General features: G+C 46.7%; 1 protein-coding gene across 2 annotated transcripts in view; it reads right to left on the reverse strand.

Annotated features, from left to right (window-relative positions):
* Window positions 1-2,197: 2,197 nt before the first annotated feature.
* The window catches only part of GPR89B (G protein-coupled receptor 89B), a 34,104-nt gene continuing 10,669 nt past the window's right edge, over window positions 2,198-25,632 (reverse strand). For both annotated transcript variants that reach the window (XM_040423012.1, XM_040423011.1), the window contains exons 9-15: window positions 13,535-13,644; window positions 12,058-12,146; window positions 11,441-11,533; window positions 9,939-10,034; window positions 7,229-7,318; window positions 4,920-4,985; window positions 2,198-3,382 (exon numbers count right to left, since the gene is read on the reverse strand). In XM_040423012.1, coding sequence (XP_040278946.1) covers window positions 3,176-3,382; window positions 4,920-4,985; window positions 7,229-7,318; window positions 9,939-10,034; window positions 11,441-11,533; window positions 12,058-12,146; window positions 13,535-13,644 — 751 coding nt within the window. In that variant the 3' untranslated portion in view covers window positions 2,198-3,175. The remainder of the gene's footprint in view (window positions 3,383-4,919; window positions 4,986-7,228; window positions 7,319-9,938; window positions 10,035-11,440; window positions 11,534-12,057; window positions 12,147-13,534; window positions 13,645-25,632) is intronic.

A 25,632-nucleotide genomic window follows, 5' to 3' on the forward strand; every position in this document is an offset into this window, starting at 1 on the left:
TTTATTTGTAATTCTCTAAAAGCAGAACTGAATATTTTTTACATTGGAGAAGACCTGCGCTGCTTCAGTATCCACATGATCCACATGGATTTTTTTTTGGGGGAAAGAAATCCTTCCATATTATTGGAAAATGAGTCCAATCGGTTTATTTGAAAATCCAAAAAGAGATAATACAGGGAGTGCAGAATTATTAGGCAAATGAGTATTTTGACCACATCATCCTCTTTATGCATGTTGTCTTACTCCAAGCTGTATAGGCTCGAAAGCCTACTACCAATTAAGCATATTAGGTGATGTGCATCTCTGTAATGAGAAGGGGTGTGGTCTAATGACATCAACACCCTATATCAGGTGTGCATAATTATTAGGCAACTTCCTTTCCTTTGGTAAAATGGGTCAAAAGAAGGACTTGACAGGCTCAGAAAAGTCAAAAATAGTGAGATATCTTGCAGAGGGATGCAGCACTCTTAAAATTGCAAAGCTTCTGAAGCGTGATCATCGAACAATCAAGCGTTTCATTCAAAATAGTTAACAGGGTCGCAAGAAGTGTGTGGAAAAACCAAGGCGCAAAATAACTGCCCATGAACTGAGAAAAGTCAAGAAGTAAGAAAGGCTGAAAGACAACCACCACTGAACAAGACACACAAGCTGAAATGTCAAGACTGGGCCAAGAAATATCTCAAGACTGGTTTTATGGACTGATGAAATGAGAGTGAGTCTTGATGGGCCAGATGGATGGGCCCGTGGCTGGATTGGTAAAGGGCAGAGAGCTCCAGTCCGACTCAGACGCCAGCAAGGTGGAGGTGGAGTACTGGTTTGGGCTGGTATCATCAAAGATGAGCTTGTGGGGCCTTTTCGGGTTGAGGATGGAGTCAAGCTCAACTCCCAGTCCTGCTGCCAGTTTCTGGAAGACACCTTCTTCAAGCAGTGGTACAGGAAGAAGTCTGCATCCTTCAAGAAAAACATGATTTTCATGCAGGACAATGCTCCATCACACGCGTCCAAGTACTCCACAGCGTGGCTGGCAAGAAAGGGTATAAAAGAAGAAAATCTAATGACATGGCCTCCTTGTTCACCTGATCTGAACCCCATTGAGAACCTGTGGTCCATCATCAAATGTGAGATTTACAAGGAGGGAAAACAGTACACCTCTCTGAACAGTGTCTGGGAGGCTGTGGTTGCTGCTGCTGCACGCAATGTTGATGGTGAACAGATCAAAACACTGACAGAATCCATGGATGGCAGGCTTTTGACTGTCCTTGCAAAGAAAGGTGGCTATATTGGTCACTGATTTGTTTTTGTTTTGTTTTTGAATGTCAGAAATGTATATTTGTGAATGTTGAGATGTTATATTGGTTTCACTGGTAAAAATAAATAATTGAAATGGGTATATATTTGTTTTTTGTTAAGTTGCCTAATAATTATGCACAGTAATAGTCACCTGCACACACAGATATCCCCCTAAAATAGCTAAAACTAAAAACAAACTAAAAACTACTTCCAAAAATATTCAGCTTTGATATTAATAAGTTTTTTGGGTTCATTGAGAACATGGTTGTTGTTCAATAATAAAATTAATCCTCAAAAATACAACTTGCCTAATAATTCTGCACTCCCTGTATGTTAGAGACATTGACCCTCCAGCGTGACTAGGATATAACCATATATAAATGTGTACGCCCTGGGGCGAACAGACCCACCTGGAGTGCGACAAGTTTATCCATTTACCCTAGGACGTACACATTTATATAGGACTAATGGAATCAAACTCTATACAGAACTTCGTCCAAGAGAAAATCAGCTGATGGAGAGAAGAGGCGTCTGGTAACGGTTACTCCCCGCTCCTGACTGAGTCGAAAGGGAGATGGAGTCGCGGGTGTCTTACGGCTTCATCTTCATTTCAGTTTTGAAATCAAAAGACAATTATGTAAAAAAAATATTCAAGTAAGCCAGCGCCTGATTAAAGAGGTAACAGTAAGATCTTACCACCAAGCGAAATTAATAAATTCACCTTCAGCTGAATCCATTTCAGGGAAAGCTGGGTGCCGACACATATGGCCGCCATTACAGCTCTAACGGATGCTGTCACCCAGCTTTCCCAGGCTCCTGAATAATCTAATTGGCCTTGCTACACGCTTATGTTGCTGACAGTAAAGCAAGCGGTTGTATTCCTTATATTTACATTCTTTTTTTATTTTTTATTTATGGTGAATTGTTCTTTAATCAACTGTCATCTCGGGCTCCTACATGAACGACAAGGGCCAATGCCGGCCATTACAGTAACCACAGGGTTTACAAGGTAAACATCACCCCCACTTCCTTTTTCCTGTGTGTCAGTCTTCACTGTAGCTCTGCCGTTCAGTTCCAGCAGTTCAAGATGACCAGAGCTATAGGCTCCTCTCAGATCATGGAGACCTGCAGTGCAATTGGTGAAGGTGCTCAAAAAAGGTGAATTTAAATCATAGAGAATTTCTTCATAATATTATTACGCTTCATCTGTGGCTGCAGTATAAATGGCCTTAAATTCGGGTTGTGGTAGTGGTGGGGGAAGCCCCTGGTCAGTTGTCTCAAATCAGAGGTTTGGTGTGGTACTTCCCGAAGTCAGATAAGTCGATAAGCCCAGATCCTGTGCAATGGATGTATCCTCCAGACCAGGCTGAGATACTGACTGATATTACAGGAGACACCACCAGTACATATCACCAGGAGATACCAGAGGAGACACCGGCAGGGTATACCAACAGGAAACACCGCCATGGTATACCATCAGGAGAAACCACCAGGAGACACCACCAGTATATATCACCAGGAAAGACCACCAGGAGATACCAGAGGAGACACCGGCAGGGTATACCAACAGGAAACACCGCCATGGTATACCATCAGGACATACCACCAGGAGACACCGTCATGGTATACCATCAGGAGATACCGCCATGGTATACCATCAGGAGACACCACCAGTATATATCACCAGGAGATACCAGAGGAGACACCGACATGGTATACCAACAGGAAACACCGCCATGGTATACCATCAGGAGATACCACCAGGAGACACCACCAGTATATATCACTAGGAAAGACCACCAGGAGATACCAGAGGAGACACCGGCAGAGGATACCACCAGGAGACACCGGTAGGACACGCAATCATTTGTGGTTGAGGCGCGGATTATAAAGCCATGTGCTTCTCTGGTGCCTGCTTGTGTGCCAGGTACAGGAAGAGGATGCTGGACAGGGCGCTGACCAAAAAGATGACGTCGAACCAGCGGTGGTAGAAGTTGAACTGCAGTTCTCCCAGAACCTCAGTGATGATGGTGCGGTACTCCAGGGGCATGCTCATCCGGATCAGGAGCACGGAGGAGACGAAGTACATTCCCTGGAAGCAGAAAGAAAATGGAGAACACTTCACGACCATACAGAAAATATCCTTTCATCTGGCATTAATTAAAAATCTACAACTTTCTAATATAGGTTGCGCTTCTACTGATCAGCGTTTTTCGAGATCTCTGCTTGCTTTCAGTGTTGTGATCACAATTTCTCCCTTTTTTTGTGATACAGGAGCAAAACAGCGCAACTCCCATCCATGTGTGCAGGGTGCTGCAGCGCTGCCAAATTCACTGGAACAGGGCTGAGCTGCAGTGCCACAAACAGCCACAATGACGTGAATGGCGCTGTGTCCCTGACTGCGGTGAAGGGGCTGCTGATCAGAGTCAGTGCTGCCTATTAATGCTAACACACCCTAAGGGCCCCATGCACACAAACAATCCGGATGCGTTCAGGAAAACTCGCACCATTTCGCAAGCAATTGCAGTTCAGTGGTTCAGTTTTTATCTCGCAGGTGAAATGCACATTGATGCGTTTTTCACGCGCGTGATAAAAAACTGAATGTTTGTTTACAAACAACATCTCCTAGCAACCATCAGTAAAAAAATGCATCGCATCCGCACTTGCTTGCGGATGCGATGCGTTTTTCACGCAGCCCCATTCACTTTTATGGGGCCAGCGTTGCGTGAAAAACGCAGAATATAGAGCATGCTGCGATTTTCACGCAACACACATGTGATACGTGAAAAACAACGCTCATGTACACAGCCCCATTGAAATGAATGGGTCCGGATTCTGTGCGGGTGCAATGCGTTCGCATCCCGCATTGCACCCGCGCGGGAAAACTTGCTCGCGTGAAAGGGGCCTTAAGGATAACCCATCAGACCTGGCTCGCTGAATCCCTTTTATACAATGGCAGACCTACGCACAAGCGCGCAGAGTGAACTATATCCCTGACTGCTCCGCACTTGTGGTGAAAGTCAATAATTAACATAAACTCAGCTGATTACACAGACAAAGTACACGACCTATCAAGGTGCTGAGCGACGGGGCGCACAGAATAACACAGCCGCAGAGGGTTAATAGACAACATGAGTGATCGGTACTAATATTTCCTTATACACTACTACTATACAGATGATAAATCAAGGGATGAGATTAACTACTTATGCTTAAAGTGGTTTTCTAGGATTTTAATATTGATGACCTTTCCTCAGGATAGGTCATCAATATATCAGTGGGGGTCCGACACCCACCACCGCCGCCGATCAGCTGGTTATCTTTAGTTACCTGCTCGCCGTCGACATCGCAGCGGCGGACAGGTGTAGTATACACTTGAATAGGAGCAAGCTGCGATGTCGACAGCGAGCAGGTAAACAATGAAGGAACGGCTGCGCTCACACGGAGTGCAGCCTTCTCTTCAAACAGATGATCGGCGGGGGGGAGTGTCGGACCCCCAGCCCATCTGATATTGATGACCTATGCTGAGGATAGGTCATCAATACTAAAATCCCAGAAAACCCCTTTCATTTCGGGAAGTTACAGTACTCCTATGCAGCCAGTAGGTGGGGTAAGGATAATCTACTCACCATGATCTGTGCCAAGAGGAGGACAATCACGTTGGAGGATTTGCTGCTGGAGATGGCATAGAAGAACTGAAGAAATAACGGCTCACATTAATAATGACAGAATCTAAAACATGAGAATCTGTGCTAAACGTCTGTCTGCAAATAATCTCCCCAAATTAAACATGAGTTTACAAAAGAGACAGACTAGTACAGAGGGAGAGGACTCTGCCCAGAAGAGGTTATCATGCACAGGAGAAGGAGACCGTAAGTGAGGGTAGAGGTGGGGGGGGGGGGGGGGGGGAGGGGGGGGGTGGAGATTCAGGTTGGTTTTGAAACTTTGGATGTTGGGAGACATTCTGATCTGCTGGGGTAGAGAGCTCCAGAGTATGGGAGGTATACAGGAGAAATCTTAGAGATGATTGTTTGAGGAGTCAACAAGAGCAAAGAAGGAGGTCTTGTGAGGATAAGAGATTACATGTGGAGAGGTATCAGGAGATTAGTCAGAGATGTACGGAGAGGACAGGTTGTGGAGTGGAGATTACATGTGGGGAGGTATCAGGAGATTAGGTCAGAGATGTATGGAGGGGACAGGTTGTGGACTGGAGATTACATCTGGAGAGGTATCAGGAGATTAGGTCAGAGATGTACGGAGAGGACAGGTTGTGGAGTGGAGATTACATTGGGGAGGTATCAGGAGATTAGTCAGAGATGTATGGAGAGGACAGGTTGTGGAGTGGAGATTACATTGGGGATGTATCAGGAGATTAGGTCAGAGATGTACGGAGAGGACAGGTTGTGGACTGGAGATTACATGTGGGGAGGTATCAGGAGATTAGGTAACAGATGTATGGAGAGGACAGGTTGTGGAGTGGAGATTACATGTGGGGAGGTATCAGGAGATTAGGTCAGAGATGTACGGAGAGGACAGGTTGTGGACTGGAGATTACATGTGGGGAGGTATCAGGAGATTAGGTCAGAGATGTATGGAGAGGACAGGTTGTGGACAGGAGATTACATGTGGGGAGGTATCAGGAGATGAGATCAGAGATGTACGGAGAGGACAGGTTGTGGACTGGAGATTACATGTGGGGAAGTATCAGGAGATTAGGTCAGAGATGTACAGAGAGGACAGGTTGTGGACTGGAGATTACATGTGGGGAGGTATCAGGAGATGAGGTCAGAGATGTACGGAGAGGACAGGTTGTGGACTGGAGATTACATGTGGAGAGGTGTCAGGAGATTAGGTCAGAGATGTATAGAGAGGACAGGTTGTGGAGTGGAGATTACATGTGGAGAGGTATCAGGAGATTAGGTCAGAGATGTACGGGGAGGACAGGTTGTGGACTGGAGATTACATGTGGGGAGGTATCAGGAGATTAGGTCAGAGATGTACGGAGAGGACAGGTTGTGGAGTGGAGATAACATGTGGAGAGGTATCAGGAGATTAGGTAAGAGATGTATGGAGAGGACCGGTTGTGGACTGGAGATTACATGTGGGGAGGTATCAGGAGATTAGGTCAGAGATGTACGGAGAGGACAGGTTGTGGACTGGAGATTACATGTGGGGAGGTATCAGGAGATTAGGTCAGAGATGTATGGAGGACACAAGCTATGCACATTCTTGGACATCATTATTCTGATATGTATTTGCTGGGCAGTGGATTACCAGTGAGAGGACTGACAGAGGAGACAGAAGGATGAGGATGTTTCAGTAGTCTAGGCTGGAGATGATGAGGACATGCACTAGCATTTTTGTTCACGGAGCAGAAATGTATAACAAATGTTGGATCAGTGTCAGAACGAGCCACTAAGCAGGCGTGAATGACAGAAAGACCGCCATCAACCAATGTGTGATTGACCAGCCATCGTCCATTGTGTGATGTCAGGGAAAATCTTCCTCTAAGAAACCAGCAGTAGAAGTGATGATGAAGATTTCCCTAATACACCGTCTTTGAGAAGCCCCTGGAGATCTATTTACTGTTTATATAGCAACATTCATACATGTAACATCTGCTGCCTTCGGTCACCACTAGGTGGCACATGTACACAGCTGTGCACACTGATGACCTGAATAGCAGCAACACACAGGTTGCCCCCTAGTGGTGGCAACAGAGATTTTTTTTTTCTCTACTGTACAGAATAGAGTGCAGCACTAGTCTCTTTGGGTCTCACACCTGAAACATCTTAATCCCAACATGACTTGATACCCTCGGTGAGCTGCTCTTATATAAACATGTCCGGCTAATGTCTCAGGAGGCTGGAGATACATTGGCCAAGTACCTGGCACTACATCTTGTATGTAAGCAGTGCTGTCCACAGACATGGCTTACCTTGGTGAGAGTGATAAGAAGTCCTCTGATGGAGGTAACGATGATGATGCCCACTAGAATGAAGGAAATGTGCTGCGACCAGAACTTGACCTGAACAGGAAAGAAAAACATGGAAGTTCCCGCTGGCTGTAAAACATTTCTATAGGGTTTCTGTATAGTAGGGGTGCACAACCTGCGGCCCCCGTCCTGCTGGACAGAAACAGAGTAGACCGTCTGCCTGTGGGATTAGCTGAGCTCCTGACTGCAGCACCGGATGGGGCTGGATTAAAGCTCCTGCAATCTAGCAGCAGCAGGTGGAAACCCTGGCTAGTGGTGACAGCGGAGGACAGGACAGGAGCCGCCCATTACCGCTTCTGCTCTCAATGAGGGCTATGCAGTAAATAGAGCGAGTGGCTATGCCGCTTCCGCTGCTGGACCTGGTGATCACCAAGTGTGTCGGGCACAACAGACGCTCATCAGCTCTGTCCATGTTCGGCCTAGAGGTGCAGGTGAAATCTCACGCCTGCGCTGTGCCGTTTAGTATCCGGCGCAGGCGTACTGAAGGAAGGACGATCGCCGGCTGCCGACTACTTTACTGCCGAATGCGTCACAGTACATCCGGAAGACGCTCTCTGCAGAGCGATGCTGGCTGGTGTCTTCTTCTGAGTGTACTGTGCCGCATTTGGTGCAGACGCAGTAAGGAAGTTGGTAACTGGCGAGCGTCCTTCCTTCACTACGCCTGCGCCAAATGCTAAAAGGCACGGCGCAGGTGTTAGATTTCACCTGCACTCAGGGCCAGGCAGGAGGCCGTGAACGCGGCCTGGCCCTGTCAATCAAGTCTAGGAAGTGAAAGAAAGTGCACCGGATGCCATAGCAGTGAATGGAGAGGTGGCTGTGCACGAGCGGTACGGTACGGTTTTGTATGTATTAAAACATCGCTCATGTCGGCCAGGTTATTGCTGTTATTTCTGCTGACACAAGCTCTTTAAATAATAAGGAGCAATAGTTTTCAAAAACAATAGTCATTTTCTTTTTTCCAGTTTTCACCAACTTAAAAAATAAATTTTAAAAATGACCGTTAAACCACGGTGTGCCCACTAGTTAAGGGAAAATGCTTACTGGTTATTGCAGGGCACCGGTCACACAGATGTAACCTAGAACTGGAGGGGTAGTAACCAGTGAGCGCCGTCCTCTGCAGTGAAGGGAGGAGCTCGAGCATGAATAGGAGGCAGGACGGAAGGAAATGTCGCCACTTAAAGGCTATGTACACCTTTTTATGATTGTATTTTACTCATTTTGGGCAAAAAATCTTTTTTTTTTTATTGGTCTTTATTAAAAATATTGAGCCGTTCTGTCACAAAGGTTAACTGTTTTTCTAGCTGTGTGACTGGTACTTTCACTTTGTGCCGGTCATCTAATAAACCTTATCTCTGAACTACGGAGAGAGGTCATAAACACTTATTTATAGGAGTTGTCTCGCTTCAGTAAGTGGCATTTATAATGTAGAGAAAGTTAATACAAGGCACATACTAATGTATTGTGATTGTCCATATTGCTTCCTTTGCTGGCTGGATTCATTTTTCCATCACATTATACCCTGCTCGTTTCCATGGTTACGACCACCCTTCAGCAGTGGTCATGCTTGCACACTATAGGAAAAAGCAGTAGCCTATGTGTGGTCCCGGCCACCAGAGAGGCTGATGCTTTTTCCTACAGTGTGCAAGCATGACAGCCACTGATGGATTGCAGGGTGGTCTGTAACCATGGAAACGAGCAGTGTATAATGGGATGGAAAAATAAATCCAGCCAGCAAAGGAGGCAATATGGACAATCACTATACATTAGTAAGTGGCTTGTATTAACTTTCTCTACATGATAAATGTCACTTACTGAAGTTAGAGAACCCCTTTAGGCCACATTCTTATCAGTAAGATAAGAACTGAGCTATAATGAGTGTTTAAGAGATCAGAGATAAGGAGCCGTCAGCTGAGCTGCCTGACAGAACAGAGTGAAAATTCAGATCCTGTTACTAAAAAAAACTCAAGGCTGCACAGAGACAGGGGTTCAACATTTTTAATAAAGACCAATTAAAAAAATGATTTTTAGCTCAAAATGAGAATACAATAATTTTTTTTTTAAATGCCCCCAAAGGTGTACATAGCCTTTAATGGAGTTGCCGTTACTAAGGCAGGATGAGGCAGTGGGAGCTACTGACACAGCGAGCGCAGCTGCACACTGCTGTTTCTGGGCTGGTTGGTGGTCGGAACTGAGATTCATCTCGGCTTAGTAATGGGGAGACGAGACAACCCCTTATTACACTGCACGGTTTTCGGATCAATTATTGGGAATAAATGTTCATAGGAAGAGCGCTCATCCCTGATAACGGCCCGTATAATAGTGCCGCCAATCAACTGATAAAGGAGTCATCACTCGATTGTCGGCTGATTTGCATCTTTCATCAGAACGAGATGTACGATAACCGTCAGCACTTTTCTCTGTGTGATCAGGGACGTACCGCCGATAATCAATAGAACTGAATGAAGGAGGAACGACAGCAGTAGTGATCATTCCTTCCCACTGGCCTTTGTAACAAGCCAGTGCAAACGAGCAAACGAGCGCCAATCACAATTTTTTCTAATTTGCGGCCCCTTGAAATAAAATAATGTGAGGATGCGGCCCGCCGACCAGAGAAGGCTGTGCACCCCTGCTCTACGGGATCTTTCGACCTTACATCAAACTGGATGCCCAGGTAATTCACGGTGATCTCGATCCCTCTGGTGACCGGGTCAGTCTTCCCCACGCGGTCAAAGACGATGTTGATTGTGGCCTAAAAAATAAATAAGTAGAACAAAAAAAACGAGAGATTTACAGAAAACTCCGGAACCGTATAAGTCACCAGTCCTAGGGGGAGGAGCCTATGAGCTGGGCCCTCTTAGAGGGGTTGTCCAGGAAGTTTTTTTTTTTTTAAATACAACCCCTTTCCGACTGGACCTGTAAAGAGAAGCATACTTACCTGCTCCCCGCCGCTGAGTTCCAGCTCCGTGGTTCCTGGGCTGTCTTCCCTGCATGTAAACTTCCTCCATGAATGGGTCATGTGCACCGCTGTGACGTGTCCCCACTGCTGGCTCATGTACTGCTTGGGGACACATCACCGCGAAGGCCTGTCATCGGCTGCGGTGGTACACGTGACCCCATGCAGGGACCGACGTGCAGTGAAGACAGCCCAGGACCCACGGAGCTGGAACCAGGCAGCAGGTCAGCTTGCTTTCCTTCACAGGTCCAGTGGTGGAGGTGCGGCAATTAAAAAACAAATCAGTCCTGGACAATCCCTTTAAGAGGTCGTAGAACATAGATCTCCTAGTTCTGTGAAGCTTTAGAAAAAATGTGTTATTTCCACCCCCCCATCCTGAACCACCCCTTTAAAGTGGGGGCGGGGTCAATACATTCATCCTCTGTACTGACTTTACCGACAACAGTGACTAGTAACTTAGTAACAATGTAAATCTCTGGGCAAAACGGATATCCGTGTTTTGGCTGGTGTAGGGGGCGGGGCATAAACAGTATACAATGTATCCTTTGTCATGCTCCGCCCATCTGGCCCTGCTCTAGGCAAAACAGACTGTATCTATTTTACTTGGAGTGTACATTTAACTTCAGTACAGGTTCTAAAAAGTTGATGGGAGATATATATATGCAGTCAGTCGACTTCCATCCGAATTTCAGGATAACTTAGATTCGCGGCGAATCCGAATTTCCGTGTACTTCGCGGTAGTGAATAGATTTAACCTGAAATATATAGATATAGAAAAAAATAATAAATAAATAAATCATACTTACCTCATCCATTTGCTTGCGACTAGCTGGCCAATTCTATCTTGATTGAAGTTCTCGCATGAAATCCCGTGTGCGGTGACATATGATGTCACCAGGTCGGACGGCGTGATGGCGACATTATGGGCCGCATGAGATTTTGCGCCAGATCTTCACGCAAGATGGCAGCTGCCGGGACTCTTATTTGTATCGAAAGCTGCGATCACGTATGAATGCGACATCTGAAGGGTACGATGACGAGGGGGCGGTGCAATCGCCGCCGCTCCCTGTCATTGCACCCGCTACTTACAAAGAAATGCGCTTCGTGACAAGGTAATTTACCACAAAGCATATTTGTTTTGAAAAATTCGGAGAAGCAGCCGAACCGGATTTCCCAATACTTCGCTCGTCACTAGTCCTTACCATAAAGATTTTCCAGACGCAGTAAATGGAGAAGAAGTAGCCCAAGAAATTGAAGTATTTTCCCTGGAAGGTTTTCGAGTACTCGATGCGCTCCTGCAGGGGTGGTACATACAGAGAGTCAGTACAGCGAGACTGTGGGTGACACTGCGGCACACGTATTTCTTATTGAGGCTTCTCCAATCACACCCAAAGCTGCACTCAAATTCTTACTAACAACCAGGAAACACAAACCATGCACATACATTTAAAAAAAATGTAATGACTGCATTTTAAATATCCGGTTTTAAGAAATCTGAACTCCTGCAACTTGAAACTGCTGATGCAGCTCTGGATGTGATTGGAGGACGAGACTTCTATATTACAAGAATAATATCAGCAAAAATAACTATTTTCACTGAATCTTTGAACAAGTCTATGACTTATGAGGAATCTGCTTAAGGCCTGACATAACACTGAAAACTAGCATGTTACTGCAGTACAGGAGGCTGCCTCCCCAGGCTGCACAGTCTTCTGTCCTCTCCTCTCAGACGGCTGGGAGTCCAGAGACCAGAACAATACGACGATCCCCCACCCCCATCGTGTCAGCAGACGTCCATCCCGCCCAGCTGTGACCTTACCTTAGTGGCGTGCAGGTCCGCCGTCTCCAAAAACAGCTGGCGGCTCAGTTCTTCCAGAGCGTCCACCTCCTGCTGGATCTGAGACAGGTCTGATAGGAATGAAGGAAGCCAAGTGACAGCGGAGCCTCCCCATAACCCAAACACCTACAGTCACTTATCTATTACATATCACATACATTTATATAATACAGGATGTAATGCAGGATAGGTATGTAATGTACACAGTGACTGCACCAGCAGAATAGTGAGTGCAGCTCTGGAGTATAATACAGGATGTAACTCAGGATCAGTACAGGATAAGTAATGTAATGTATGTACACAGTGACTGCACCAGCAGAATAGTGAGTGCAGCTCTGGAGTATAATACAGGATGTACCTCAGGATCAGTACAGGATAAGTAATGTAATGTATGTACACAGTGACTGCACCAGCAGAATAGTGAGTGCAGCTCTGGAGTATAATACAGGATGTACCTCAGGATCAGTACAGGATAAGTAATGTAATGTATGTACACAGTGACTGCACCAGCAGAATAGTGAGTGCAGCTCTGGAGTATAATACAGGATGTAACTCAGGATCAGTACAGGATAAGTAATGTAATGTACGTACACAGTGACTGCACCAGCAGAATAGTGAGTGCAGCTCTGGAGTATAATACAGGATGTACCTCAGGATCAGTACAGGATAAGTAATGTAATGTATGTACACAGTGACTGCACCAGCAGAATAGTGAGTGCAGCTCTGGAGTATAATACAGGATGTAACTCAGGATCAGTACAGGATAAGTAATGTAATGTATGTACACAGTGACTGCACCAGCAGAATAGTGAGTGCAGCTCTGGAGTATAATACAGGATGTACCTCAGGATCAGTACAGGATAAGTAATGTAATGTATGTACACAGTGACTGCACCAGCAGAATAGTGAGTGCAGCTCTGGAGTATAATACAGGGTGTATCTCAGGATCAGTACAGGATAAGTAATGTAATGTATGTACACAGTGACTCCACCAGCAGAATAGTGAGTGCAGCTCTGGAGTATAATACAGGATGTAACTCAGGATCAGTACAGGATAAGTAATGTAATGTATGTACACAGAGACTGCACCAGCAGAATAGTGAGTGCAGCTCTGGAGTATAATACAGGATGTAACTCAGGATCAGTACAGGATAAGTAATGTAATGTATGTACACAGTGACTGCACCAGCAGAATAGTGAGTGCAGCTCTGGAGTATAATACAGGATGTAACTCAGGATCAGTACAGGATAAGTAATGTATGTACACAGTGACTGCACCAGCAGAATAGTGAGTGCAGCTCTGGAGTATAATACAGGATGTAACTCAGGATCAGTATAGTGAGTGCAGCTCTGGGGTATGCACTGTATGGATATAGTGACATGTTATATCTGTATATAAGCTGTGAGTATTCTGGGGTAGACATTCCCTTCAGGTCTCTCAGAGATGACAAAAAGATACTTTCACTGCCAGGAGCTGATGACGTCACGCTCTTGATCATCCCCCAGAATCCACTTGGTCTGTTGTGCACTTCTCCTCGCTGGAACATATTCCTCCGGACCATGGCTATCCTGCAGGTAGAACAATATCGGTTATGAAGTGCTCTACCCTATATAACCCCAGGGCTCTTGAGTTTGTCCTTATCGGGCGTCACTCGGCTTTCCCAGGAACAGATATGACTGAACAGGATGGTAACAGGTTAAGCTGTGGGAAAGGGGAAGTAGGAATTAGCCGCGATGCCCTAATAACCGCGTCCTTGGTCATGTGTCCCATTAATAATATGTACTACCGCTATATTAGTGGAGCCGCTGACGAGCAGCGCGGGGAAGTAGATGAGGGACGTTAGTATTAACGATGTCAGCTGCAGATTACCAAATGATTCATGTCACCAATTTATGGGGTGCAGGGCGATAAACGGCAGAAAATTATAATAATTACTAGAACTTGACAAACCAATGCCAGGCAGCTGCTGCTAAGGCAAATAACCACCATGAGATGCATCAAAAGTGACAAAGGAGTTGCAAGACAGGTATACAGACGGGGCATGCTGTAAGTCCAGAGGATATAAGATGGCGGCCATCACGTGATATGGCAAGTAGATGTGTCTGGCGCATGCACAGATTCTGCGCATGCGCCAAGGTGCTGGAAGCTAGATACAGCCCAAGGAACCCCAATGTGGACATCCTCTATATCAAAGAGGATAGAAGGTTTCATCGCCATCCTCCTAGATGGGGATTCTTTACTGTAAGAGCAGTGAGACTATGGAGCTCTCTGCCCGAGGAGGCGGCGATGCCCGATCCATCGCACAAGGTCTACAGAGGCCCGGATGCCTTTCTTGAAAAATATATTACTAATGATAATTAGTAGATTTCCGGAGCGGACACGCTGATCCCTGGATTTATTCTGATTTGGAGTTGGGAAGGAATCTTTTCTCTGTTATGCGGTAATTGGCATCTCATGGAGGTTTTTGCCTTCTTCTGGATCAACACGGTAGGATTGCAGGTTGGATTTGATGGAGCTGGGTCTTTTTTTTTGTATCAGACCTAGAGTTGTTGCGATATCAAATTTTTGATTCGATTTTGATACCATAAAAAAGTATTGCGATACTCGATACCATTCGATACCACGCGAAAAAAATAAAAAAAAAAAACATGTGCATTCCGCATTTTGAAAAAAATGGTGAATCGCGCAGTTTTGATTTTTTTTTTTCTGTTCCGGAGTTCACCACATCGATTTTTTTTCTATTTTTATAGTTTGGACTTTTCAGACGTGGCGATATGTGATAGGTTTATTTATTGTTTATATATTTTATATGTAATTTATACTTAATATTTTGGTGTTTTTTTTTTTTACTTTTTATTTAAAAACTATTAGCCCCCTTAGGGGGTAGAATCTGAGATCTTTTCATCCCTTGTCCTATTCACCCGGATAGAGCTGTATTAGGGTGAATAGGACTTCACACTCTCCCTGCTGCCCTGTGCATAGTGCACACAGCAGCAGGGATGTTACCATGGCAGCCAGGGCTTGAGTAGCGTCCTGGCTGCCATGGTAACCGCTCGGAGCCCCAGGATTACACTGCTGGGGCTCTAATCAGAAGCTGCCACTGCACCACCAATGAGGGGGAGGGGAGGGGACCCTGTGGCCACTGCCACTAATGATTTTAATACTGGTGGGTTTAAGAGGGGGGGTGGGTGCGCACTGCGCCACCAATGATTTTAATGGGGTGGGGGGTTGAGGGGGCACTGCGCCACCAATGATAATTACCCCTTAATACAGGAGGCGGGTACTGGCAGCAAATCAGCGGCAGTTAACCCCTCAGGTGCCGCACCTGAGAGGTTAACTGCCGCTGATTGCAGCTCCCTGTCAGAGGCAGGTGCCGGCTATGCGATTCTGCTGCCGGCACCTGCCTCCTGTATTATGTGTTAAAGACGACCTTATATGGGTCCAGACTTTAAGTATTAGGCTACACAGCGCGGCGCCCAGAGATGTCCCAGCACTTACTATTATTCCTGGGCGCCGCTCCGTTCGCCCGCCGTGCCCCATTACTGACTCCTGCTCCGTATGCAAATTACTATCGGAGCAATGGGGAGGAGACATCAGCTTCTCTAGTGGGCGTTCCTTCTCCCTGCACTGCGATTGGACAGCGCTACAGCCAGGGAGAAGGAACACCCACTAGAGAAGATGATGTCTCCTCCCCATTGCTCTGATAGTAATTTGCATACAGAGCAGGAGACAGTAATGGGGCATGGCGGGCGAATGGAGCGGCGCCCAGGAATAATAGTAAGTGCTGGGACATCTCTGGGCGCCGCTCTGTGTAGCCTAATACTTAAAGTCTGGACCCAGGAAAAGTCCTATCATTGGTGGCGCAGTGCGCCCGCCCCTCCTCCGCCCCTCTCTCCTCATTGGCGGCAGCAGCAGCACAGAGGGAGAGACTGCTTCCTTCTCCCCTGTGCTGCTGCGGGAACGTGAGCGCGCTGAGAGAAGCGTGCTCATGTTCTGTGATACTAGACTGCGCAGCAGCGCAGCCTAGTATCTAAAAAATGGAAATCCGATACCGGGACAAAAGTATCGATTGGGTATTGAAATTTCGATACCCGCAACAACCCTAATTACTACAGTCCTGATCAAAAGTTTAAGACCACTTGAAAAATGGCAAAAAATCATATTTTACATTGTTGGATCTTAACAAGGTTCCAAGTAGAGCTTCAACATGCAACAAGAAGAAATGAGAGTGAGACAAAACATTTTTTGAGCATTCAATTAATTGAAAATAACGATTAAACTGAAACAGGCTGTTTTTCAGCTGATCCAACATTTAGGACCACATGCCTTTAAAAGGCCAAATCTGTGCAAAGATGTGGATTCATTGTCATTTTCTATCAGGTAGTCACACGTTGTGATGGCAAAGGCAAAAAAATTCTCCCTTTTTGAACGTGGTCGGGTTGTTGAACTGCATAAGCAGGGCGCCATCGCTGCTGAGGTGGGACGCAGTAAGACAGTCATTTAGAATTTCTTAAATGATCCTGAGGGTTATGGAACAAAAAAGTCAAGTGGAAGACCCAAAAAAAATGTCATCAGCACTGAGCCGGAGGATCCAATTGGCTGTCTGTCAAGACACTGGACGATCCTCGACCCAAATGAAGGCCCTTACTGGTGCTGACTGCAGCCCCATAACCATCAGACGGCATCTGAAACTGAAGGGCTTCAAAAAACAAAAAACATCTTCAAAAGACCTCGTCTCCTTGAACGCCACAGAACTGCTCGTTTGGACTTTGCAAGAGAGCACCAAACATGGGACATTCAAAGGTGGAAGGAAGTTTTATTCTCTGATGAGAAAAAATTTAACCTTGATGGTCCTGATGGTTTCCAACGTTACTGGCATGACAAGCAGATCCCACCTGTTTTCTACGCGCCACAGTGGATGGGGCACCATAATCTGGGGTGCTTTTTCCTTCAGTGGAACAATGGAGCTTCAGGAAGTGCAGGGGCGTCAAACGGCCGCTGGCTATGTCCAGATGTTGCAGAGAGCATTCCTCATGACTGAGGGCCCTCGTCTGTGTGGTAACGACTGGGTTTTTCAACAGGACAACGCTACAGTACACAATGCCTGCAGGACAAGGGACTTCTTCCAGGAGAATAACATCACTCTTTTGGCCCATCCTGCGTGTTCCCCTGATCTAAATCCAATTGAGAACCTTTGGGGATGGATGGCAAGGGAGGTTTACAAAAATGGACAACAGTTCCAGACAGTAGATGGCCTTCGTGCGGCCGTCTTCACTACTTGGAGAAATGTTCCCACTCACCTCATGGAAACGTTTGCATCAAGCATGCCGAAACGAATTTTGGAAGTGATAAACAATAACGGCGGAGCTACTCATTACTGAGTTCATGTTTGGAAGTTGGATTTCTGTTTTGGGGGGGTTTAGTTTTTTTTGGAGGTGTGGTCCTAAACTTTTGATCAGCTGAAAAACAGCCGGTTTCAGTTTATTCGTTGTTTTCATTAAATTGAATGCTCAAAAAATGTTTTGTCTCACTCCCATTTCTTCTTGTTGCATGTTGAAGCTCTACTTGGAACCTTGTTACGATCCAGCCATGCTAAATAGGATTTTTTGCCATTTTTCAAGTGGTCTTAAACTTTTGATCAGGACTGTACTATAGGAGCGATGGGGAGGAGACATCAGCTTCTCTCCTGGGCGTTCCGAGAGGAACACCCAGGAGAGAAGCTGATGTCTCCTCCCCATCGCTCCGATAGTAGTAAATGTAATTGGCATACGGAGCAGGAGACTGTAACTGGGGCACAGCGGGCGAACGGAGCGGCGCCCAGGAATAATAGTAGGTGCAGGATGATCCCTGGGCGCCGTTCTACATGTCCTGCTAACTTAACGAAGTCCTGACCCATAAAAAAGGTCGTCCTATCATTGGTGGCGCAGTGCACCCGCCCCTCTCTCCCCATTGGAGGCAGCGGCAGCAGCACAGGGGGGAGGGAGACACTACTTCCTTCTTCCCTGTGCTGCTGAGGGAACATGAGCGCGCTGACAGCAGCGTGCTCATGTTCTGTGATACTAGACTGCGCAGCAGCGCAGGCCAGTATCGAAAAAATTTAAATCCCGGTATCGTATCGATACGGTATCGAAATTTCGATACCCGCAACAACCCTATTCAGACCCCACATCCTGGGGTCTAGCATCGGGTGAAGGGCTGAACTGGAAAACAAAGATGAATAAGCCACACCTCTAATCCCACCCAATCCCCTGATGGTTCCCTGCGTCACCATTGTAGTCAACTGTATCTGCATCCTGAGGACACAGGAAGTTAAAGGGGTTCTGCAGTTTGTTTAAACGGATGATCTATTCTCTGGATAGATCATGAGCATCTGATCGGCGGGGGTCCCCAGCTGTTTGAGAAGGCAGCGGCGCTCCAGGGGCGCAGGCCCACTGACGTCACGACTAGTATCATCTGGCCTGGGCGGGGCTAAGCTCTGTTCACTTGAATGGAACTTAGCCCCACCCAGGCCAGTTGATACTATTCGTAACGTCACTGGGCCTGCGGTAAACAGTGAGAAGGCCGCGGCGATCCTGGAGCACCACTGCCTTCTCAAACAGCTGATCGGCGGGGGCCCCGGGTGTTGGATCCCCGCCGATCAGATGCTGATGATGTACCCAGAGGATAGATCATCAGTTTAAACAAAGTGCAGAACCCCTTTAAAGACAGGATATGCTGGGCGGGGCGGACGGCTGGCAACGGCAGACTGGATTTGGACCGTGGACTGCCAGTATCCCTATTCTATAGCACAGGCCGGAAGCCACATTAAAGAGGGCCTTTCATGGGATTCTGGGTTACAGACTGTTATGCTTACCAGATAGGGCGGCCCCTATAGATGCCAGCACTTTTTTTAAAATAAAAGACCCCTCCGTTCCGGCGCTGTGTACCCCGCTGTTTTTGACACCGGATATGTTAATTTAGAGAATTGGTACAGGGAGGAGGAGACGACAGGGAGGGGCCGCCCTATCTGGTAAGCCTACCAGTCTGTAACCCATAATCCCATGAAAAGGTTCTCTTTAATTTATGAATATTTATTTATACTACCCAGACCCCTACCCTGACACCATTAAACCCGGAATGACCACCATGGCAAGATACGATGATATGACATTGCCTCTGAGATTAGAGAACATTAATTAAGGGGTCACTTAATATAGAAAATTCACAAAAAATAAAAACAATCCCAGAGCTTCCTCCCGTCACCCCCTATCCTTTGATTCTACTGTATTCTGACTCATACAACAAGTAAAACTGTTAAACATATAATGCAGCCTCCTCTGTGTGCCCCAGAAGATCAGCCGCGTCCCCCCTCCTCCTCCTCCTCACCGTCCTGTGTCTGGCTGTGAGACAGCTGGCTGCAGCAGTCTCCTCTGTGTGCCCCAAGAGATCAGCCTCGTCCCCCCTCCTCCTCCTCACTGTCCTGTGTCTGGCTGTGAGACAGCTGGCTGCAGCAGTCTCCTCTGTGTGCCCAAGGAGATCAGCCGCGTCCCCCCTCCTCCTCCTCACTGTCCTGTGTCTGGCTGTGATACAGCTGACTGCAGCAGCCTCCTCTGTGTGCCCCAGGAGATCAGCCTCGTCCCCCCTCCTCCTCCTCACCGTCCTGTGTCTGGCTGTGAGACAGCTGGCTGCAGCAGCCTCCACTGTGTGCCCCAGGAGATCAGCCGCGTCCCCCCTCCTCCTCCTCACCGGCCTGTGTCTGGCTGTGATACAGCTGACTGCAGCAGCCTCCTCTGTGTGCCCCAGGAGATCAGCCTCATCCCCCCTCCTCCTCCTCCTCCTCACCATGCTGTGTCTGGCTGTGATACAGCTGACTGCAGCAGCCTCCTCTGTGTGCCCTAGGAGATCAGCCTCGTCCCCCCTCCTCCTCCTCACCGTCCTGTGTCTGGCTGTGAGACAGCTGGCTGCAGCAGCCTCCTCTGTGTGCCCCAGGAGATCAGCCGCGTCCCCCCTCCTCCTCCTCACCGTCCTGTGTCTGGCTGTGAGACAGCTGGCTGCAGCAGTCTCCTCTGTGTGCCCCAAGAGATCAGCCTCGTCCCCCCTCCTCCTCCTCACTGTCCTGTGTCTGGCTGTGATACAGCTGGCTGCAGCAGTCTCCTCTGTGTGCCCCAGGAGATCAGCCACGTCCCCCCTCCTCACCGTCCTGTGTCTGGCTGTGAGACAGCTGGCTGCAGCAGTCTCCTCTGTGTGCCCCAAGAGATCAGCCGCGTCCCCCCTCCTCCTCCTCACGGTCCTGTGTCTAGCTGTGATACAGCTGGCTGCAGCAGCCTCCTCTGTGTGCCCCAGGAGATCAGCCTCGTCCCCCCTTCTCCTTCTCACCGTCCTGTGTCTGGCTGTGATACAGGTGACTACAGCAGCTTCCTCTGTGTGCCCTAGGAGATCAGCCTCGTCCCCCCTCCTCCTCCTCACCGGCCTGTGTCTGGCTGTGAGACAGCTGGCTGCAGCAGCCTCCTCTGTGTGCCCCAGGAGATCAGCCGCGTCCCCCCTCCTCCTCCTCACCGTCCTGTGTCTGGCTGTGAGACAGCTGGCTGCAGCAGTCTCCTCTGTGTGCCCCAAGAGATCAGCCTCGTCCCCCCTCCTCCTCCTCACTGTCCTGTGTCTGGCTGTGATACAGCTGGCTGCAGCAGTCTCCTCTGTGTGCCCCAGGAGATCAGCCGCGTCCCCCCTCCTCCTCCTCACTGTCCTGTGTCTGGCTGTGATACAGCTGGCTGCAGCAGTCTCCTCTGTGTGCCTCAGGAGATCAGCCGCATCCCCCCTCCTCACCGTCCTGTGTCTGGCTGTGATACAGCTGGCTGCAGCAGCCTCCTCTGTGTGCCCCAGGAGATCAGCCTCGTCCCCCCTCCTCCTCCTCACCGTCCTGTGTCTGGCTGTGATACAGCTGGCTGCAGCAGTCTCCTCTGTGTGCCCCAGGAGATCAGCCGCGTCCCCCCTCCTCCTCCTCCTCACCGTCCTGTGTCTGGCTGTGATACAGCTGGCTGCAGCAGTCTCCTCTGTGTGCCCCAAGAGATCAGCCGCGTCCCCCCTCCTCCTCCTCACTGTCCTGTGTCTGGCTGTGATACAGCTGGCTGCAGCAGTCTCCTCTGTGTGCCCCAAGAGATCAGCCGGTAATTTTGTGATATAACCTGACTACTTTTTAACCCCTTCCCGCCCAGCGGTGCCCGCTCACGAGTGCAGCGGGTGCCATAGCTGCTGGGTGCCTGCTGGGAGACAAAAAGCACAGGAGCTTGCTCTCCCGGGTCTGGAAAAAAAAAAAAAAAAGTTATGGCTCCGGGAAGGCAGGGAGTGTGACAAACAAAACCACAAAAATAAAAACCCTCCCTCAAAAGGACATTAACGGATCTGCTAACTTTATTTTGCAACCTTATCTATTCGGTATTTGTGTACATGGCGCTATCCGGCTGTGGGTGTCATTAACAAGCAGGTGCAGCCCGGGAACACCACACAAATACCCGACCCCCAGCACCTGCTGTGTGTAGGCTACAGAGGTCACCTGAGGGCTACATGTTAAGGACCACTGGGTGTTCATGAATGAATTACAGGAGCTATCCTCAAAAAACTAACCTGCTTGTTGATGGTTTCCAGGTCTAAATATGGCACAAAATTAAAAAAAAAAAAAAAATGTTTTTTAAAAAAGTAAGTAAATGGAATTACCAGCAGATCAGCACAAAGTGGAAATATTATAAAGATAGCAGATGTCACACAGGCTGATTAGGAGGACAATGTCCAACAAGCTGCACATGGACTAAAGTGCGGACTGCAATGTGGACAACGTTTTACAACAGACTGGAAATTTTTCAGTTTCCAGATGACTGATATTGAGCTCAGATACTGGTATCACAAACAAGAAGATGGGAGATAAAATGTAATAAAAGTAAAAAACAGCAATTGGTTCCCAACAAAAAATTAAGAGGGAAAAAAAACCTTATTAAAGGGGTTTTCCTATGACTAATGTAAAAAATGACATCATATAGTACATGACACACGTTTTCTAATAAAGCTAGAACCAGCCCTGTACCTCACATGGATCCAGAGATCTCCCCATTCACTGCTCTGCTAGATTTATATGAAGCTGACAGCTCAAGGGGTGTGTCCATTCTGCTACAGCTCAGGGGGCATGTCCATGATCTACCTATCACAGCTCAGGAGGCAGTTGAAAGATGAAACTGAACATGTGCGGCCTTCTCAGTGAGCAGGACAAAGATATAAGCAAAATAATAAACAGCAGGTGGCGCTGTACAGATACATTTTGTCGAATAACTCAGTGGCTATGCTAAATTTTTTAATTACAGACAATTACAAATGTATTTAGATCCAGGTGCTGGTTTGTAAAGTGTAGAATATTTTTTGTGGGACAACCCCTTTAACCACCTCAGCTCCCCTAGCTTAAACACCCTTAATGACCAGGCCACTTTTTACACTTCCTACCCTACTTTCACCGTTTATTGCTCGGTCATGCAACTTACCACCCAAATGAATTTTACCTCCTTTTCTTCTCACTAATAGAGCTTTCATTTGGTGGTATTTCATTGCTGCTGACATTTTTACTTTTTTTGTTATTAATCGAAATTTAACGATTTTTTTTGCAAAAAAATGACATTTTTCACTTTCAGTTGTAAATTTTGCAAAACAAACGACATCCATATATAAATTTTTCTCTAAATTTATTGTTCTACATGTCTTTGATAAAAAAAAAATGGTTTGGGTAAAAGTTATAGCGTTTACAAACTATGGTACAAAAATGTGAATTTCCGCTTTTTGAAGCAGCTCTGACTTTCTGAGCACCTGTCATGTTTCCTGAGGTTCTACAATGCCCAGACAGTACAAACACCCCACAAATGACCCCATTTCGGAAAGTAGACACCCTAAGGTATTCGCTGATGGGCATAGTGAGTTCATAGAACTTTTTATTTTTTGTCACAAGTTAGCGGAAAATGATGATTTTTTTTTATTTTTTATTTTTTCTTACAAAGTCTCATATTCCACTAACTTGTGACAAAAAATAAAAACTTCTATGAACTCACTATGCCCATCAGCGAATACCTTGGGGTCTCTTCTTTCCAAAATGGGGTCACTTGTGGGGTAGTTATACTGCCCTGGCATTTTAGGGGCCCAAATGCGTGCAAAGTAGTTTGAAATCAAAATCTGTAAAAAATGGCCGGTGAAATCCGAAAGGTGCTCTTTGGAATGTGGGCCCCTTTGCCCACCTAGGCTGCAAAAAAGTGTCACACATGTGGTATCTCCGTACTCAGGAGAAGTTGGGCAATGTGTTTTGGGGTGTCATTTTCCATATACCCATGCTGGGTGAGAGAAATATCTTGGCAAAAGACAACTTTTCCCATTTTTTTAATAAAAAGTTGGCATTTGACCAAGATATTTATCTCACCCAGCATGGGTATATGTAAAATGACACCCCAAAACACATTGCCCAACTTCTCCTGAGTACGGAGATACCAAATGTGTGAAACTTTTTTGCAGCCTAGGTGGGCAAAGGGGCCCACATTCCTTTTATGAGGGCATTTTTAGACATTTGGATCCCAGACTTCTTCTCACACTTTAGGGCCCCTAGAATGCCAGGGCAGTATAAATACCCCACATGTGACCCCATTTTGGATAGAAGACACCCCAAGGTATTCAATGAGCCCACCTAGGCTGCAAAAAAGTGTCACACATCTGGTATCCCCGTACTCAGGAGAAGTTGGGCAATGTGTTTTGGGGTGTCATTTTACATATACCCATGCTGGGTGAGATAAATATCTTGGTCAAATGCCAACTTTGTATAGTTGTCTTTTGCCAACATATTTCTCTAACCCAGCATGGGTATATGTAAAAAGACACCCCAAAACACATTGCCCAACTTCTCCTGAGTACGGAGATACCACATGTGTGACACTTTTTTGCAGCCTAGGTGGGCAAAGGGGCCCACATTCCAAAGAGCACGCTTCGGATTTCACCGGCCATTTTTTTTAGATTTTGATTTCAAACTACTTCTCACGCATTCGGCCCCTAAAATGCCAGGGCAGTATAACTACCCGACAAGTGACCCCATTTTGGAAAGAACACACCCCAAGGTATTTCGTGATGGGCATAGTGAGTTCATGGAAGTTTTTATTTTTTGTCACAAGTTAGTGGAATATGAGACTTTGTAAAGAAAAAAAAAAAAAAGATAAAAAAATCATCATTTTCCGCTAACTTGTGACAAAAAATATAAAATTCTAGGAACTCGCCATGCCCCTCACGGAATACCTTGGGGTGTCTTCTTTCCAAAATGGGGTCACTTGTGGGGTAGTAATACTGCCCTGGCATTCTAGGGGCCCTAATGTGTGGTAAGTAGGTAAATGACCTGTGAAATCCGAAAGGTGCTCTTTGGAATGTGGGCCCCTTTGCCCACCTAGGCTGCAAAAAAGTGTCACACATGTGGTATCTCCGTATTCAGGAGAAGTTGGGCAATGTGTTTTGGGGTGTCTTTTTACATATACTCATGCTGGGTGAGAGAAATATCTCGGCAAAAGACAACTTTTCACATTTTTTATACAAAGTTGGCATTTGACCAAGATATTTCTCTCACCCAGCATGGGTATATGTAAAATGACACCCCAAAACACATTGCCCAACTTCTCCTGAGTACGGCGATACCAGATGTGTGACACTTTTTTGCAGCCTAGATGCGCAAAGGGGCCCACATTCCTTTTATGAGGGCATTTTTAGACATTTGGATCCCAGACTTCTTCTCACGCTTTAGGGCCCCTAGAATGCCAGGGCAGTATAAATACCCCACATGTGACCCCATTTTGGAAAGAAGACACCCCAAGGTATTCAATGAGGGGCATGGCGAGTTCATAGAATTTTATTTTTTTTGGCACAAGTTAGCGGAAATTGATATTTTTTTTTTTCTCACAAAGTCTCCCTTTCCGCTAACTTGGGACAAAAATTTCAATCTTTCATGGACTCAATATGCCCCTCACGGAATACCTTGGGGTGTCTTCTTTCCGAAATGGGGTCACATGTGGGGTATTTATACTGCCCTTGCATTCTAGGAGCCCTAAAGCGTGAGAAGAAGTCTGGAATATAAATGTCTAAAAATTTTTACGCATTTGGATTCCGTGAGGGGTATGGGGAGTTCATGTGAGATTTTATTTTTTGAGACAAGTTAGTGGAATATGAGACTTTGTAAGAAGAAAAAAAAAATATTCCGCTAACTTGGGCCAAAAAAATGTCTGAATGGAGCTTTACAGGGGGGTGATCAATGACAGGGGGGTGATCAGGGAGTCTATATGGGGTGATCACCCCCCTGTAAAGCTCCATTCAGACGCCTGTATGTGTTTTGCGGATCCGATCCATGTATCAGTGGATACGTAAAAAAAATTTAAATGCAGCCTTACAGGGGGGTGATCATTGACAGGGGGGTAATCAATGACGGGGGGTGATCAGGGAGTCTATATGGGGTGATCACCTCCGTCATTGATCACTCCCCTGTAAGGCTCCATTCAGATGTCCGTACGTGTTTTGCGGATCCGATCCAT

Source organism: Bufo bufo, chromosome 3 (assembly GCF_905171765.1).
Source record: "Bufo bufo chromosome 3, aBufBuf1.1, whole genome shotgun sequence".
NCBI lineage: Eukaryota > Metazoa > Chordata > Amphibia > Anura > Bufonidae > Bufo > Bufo bufo.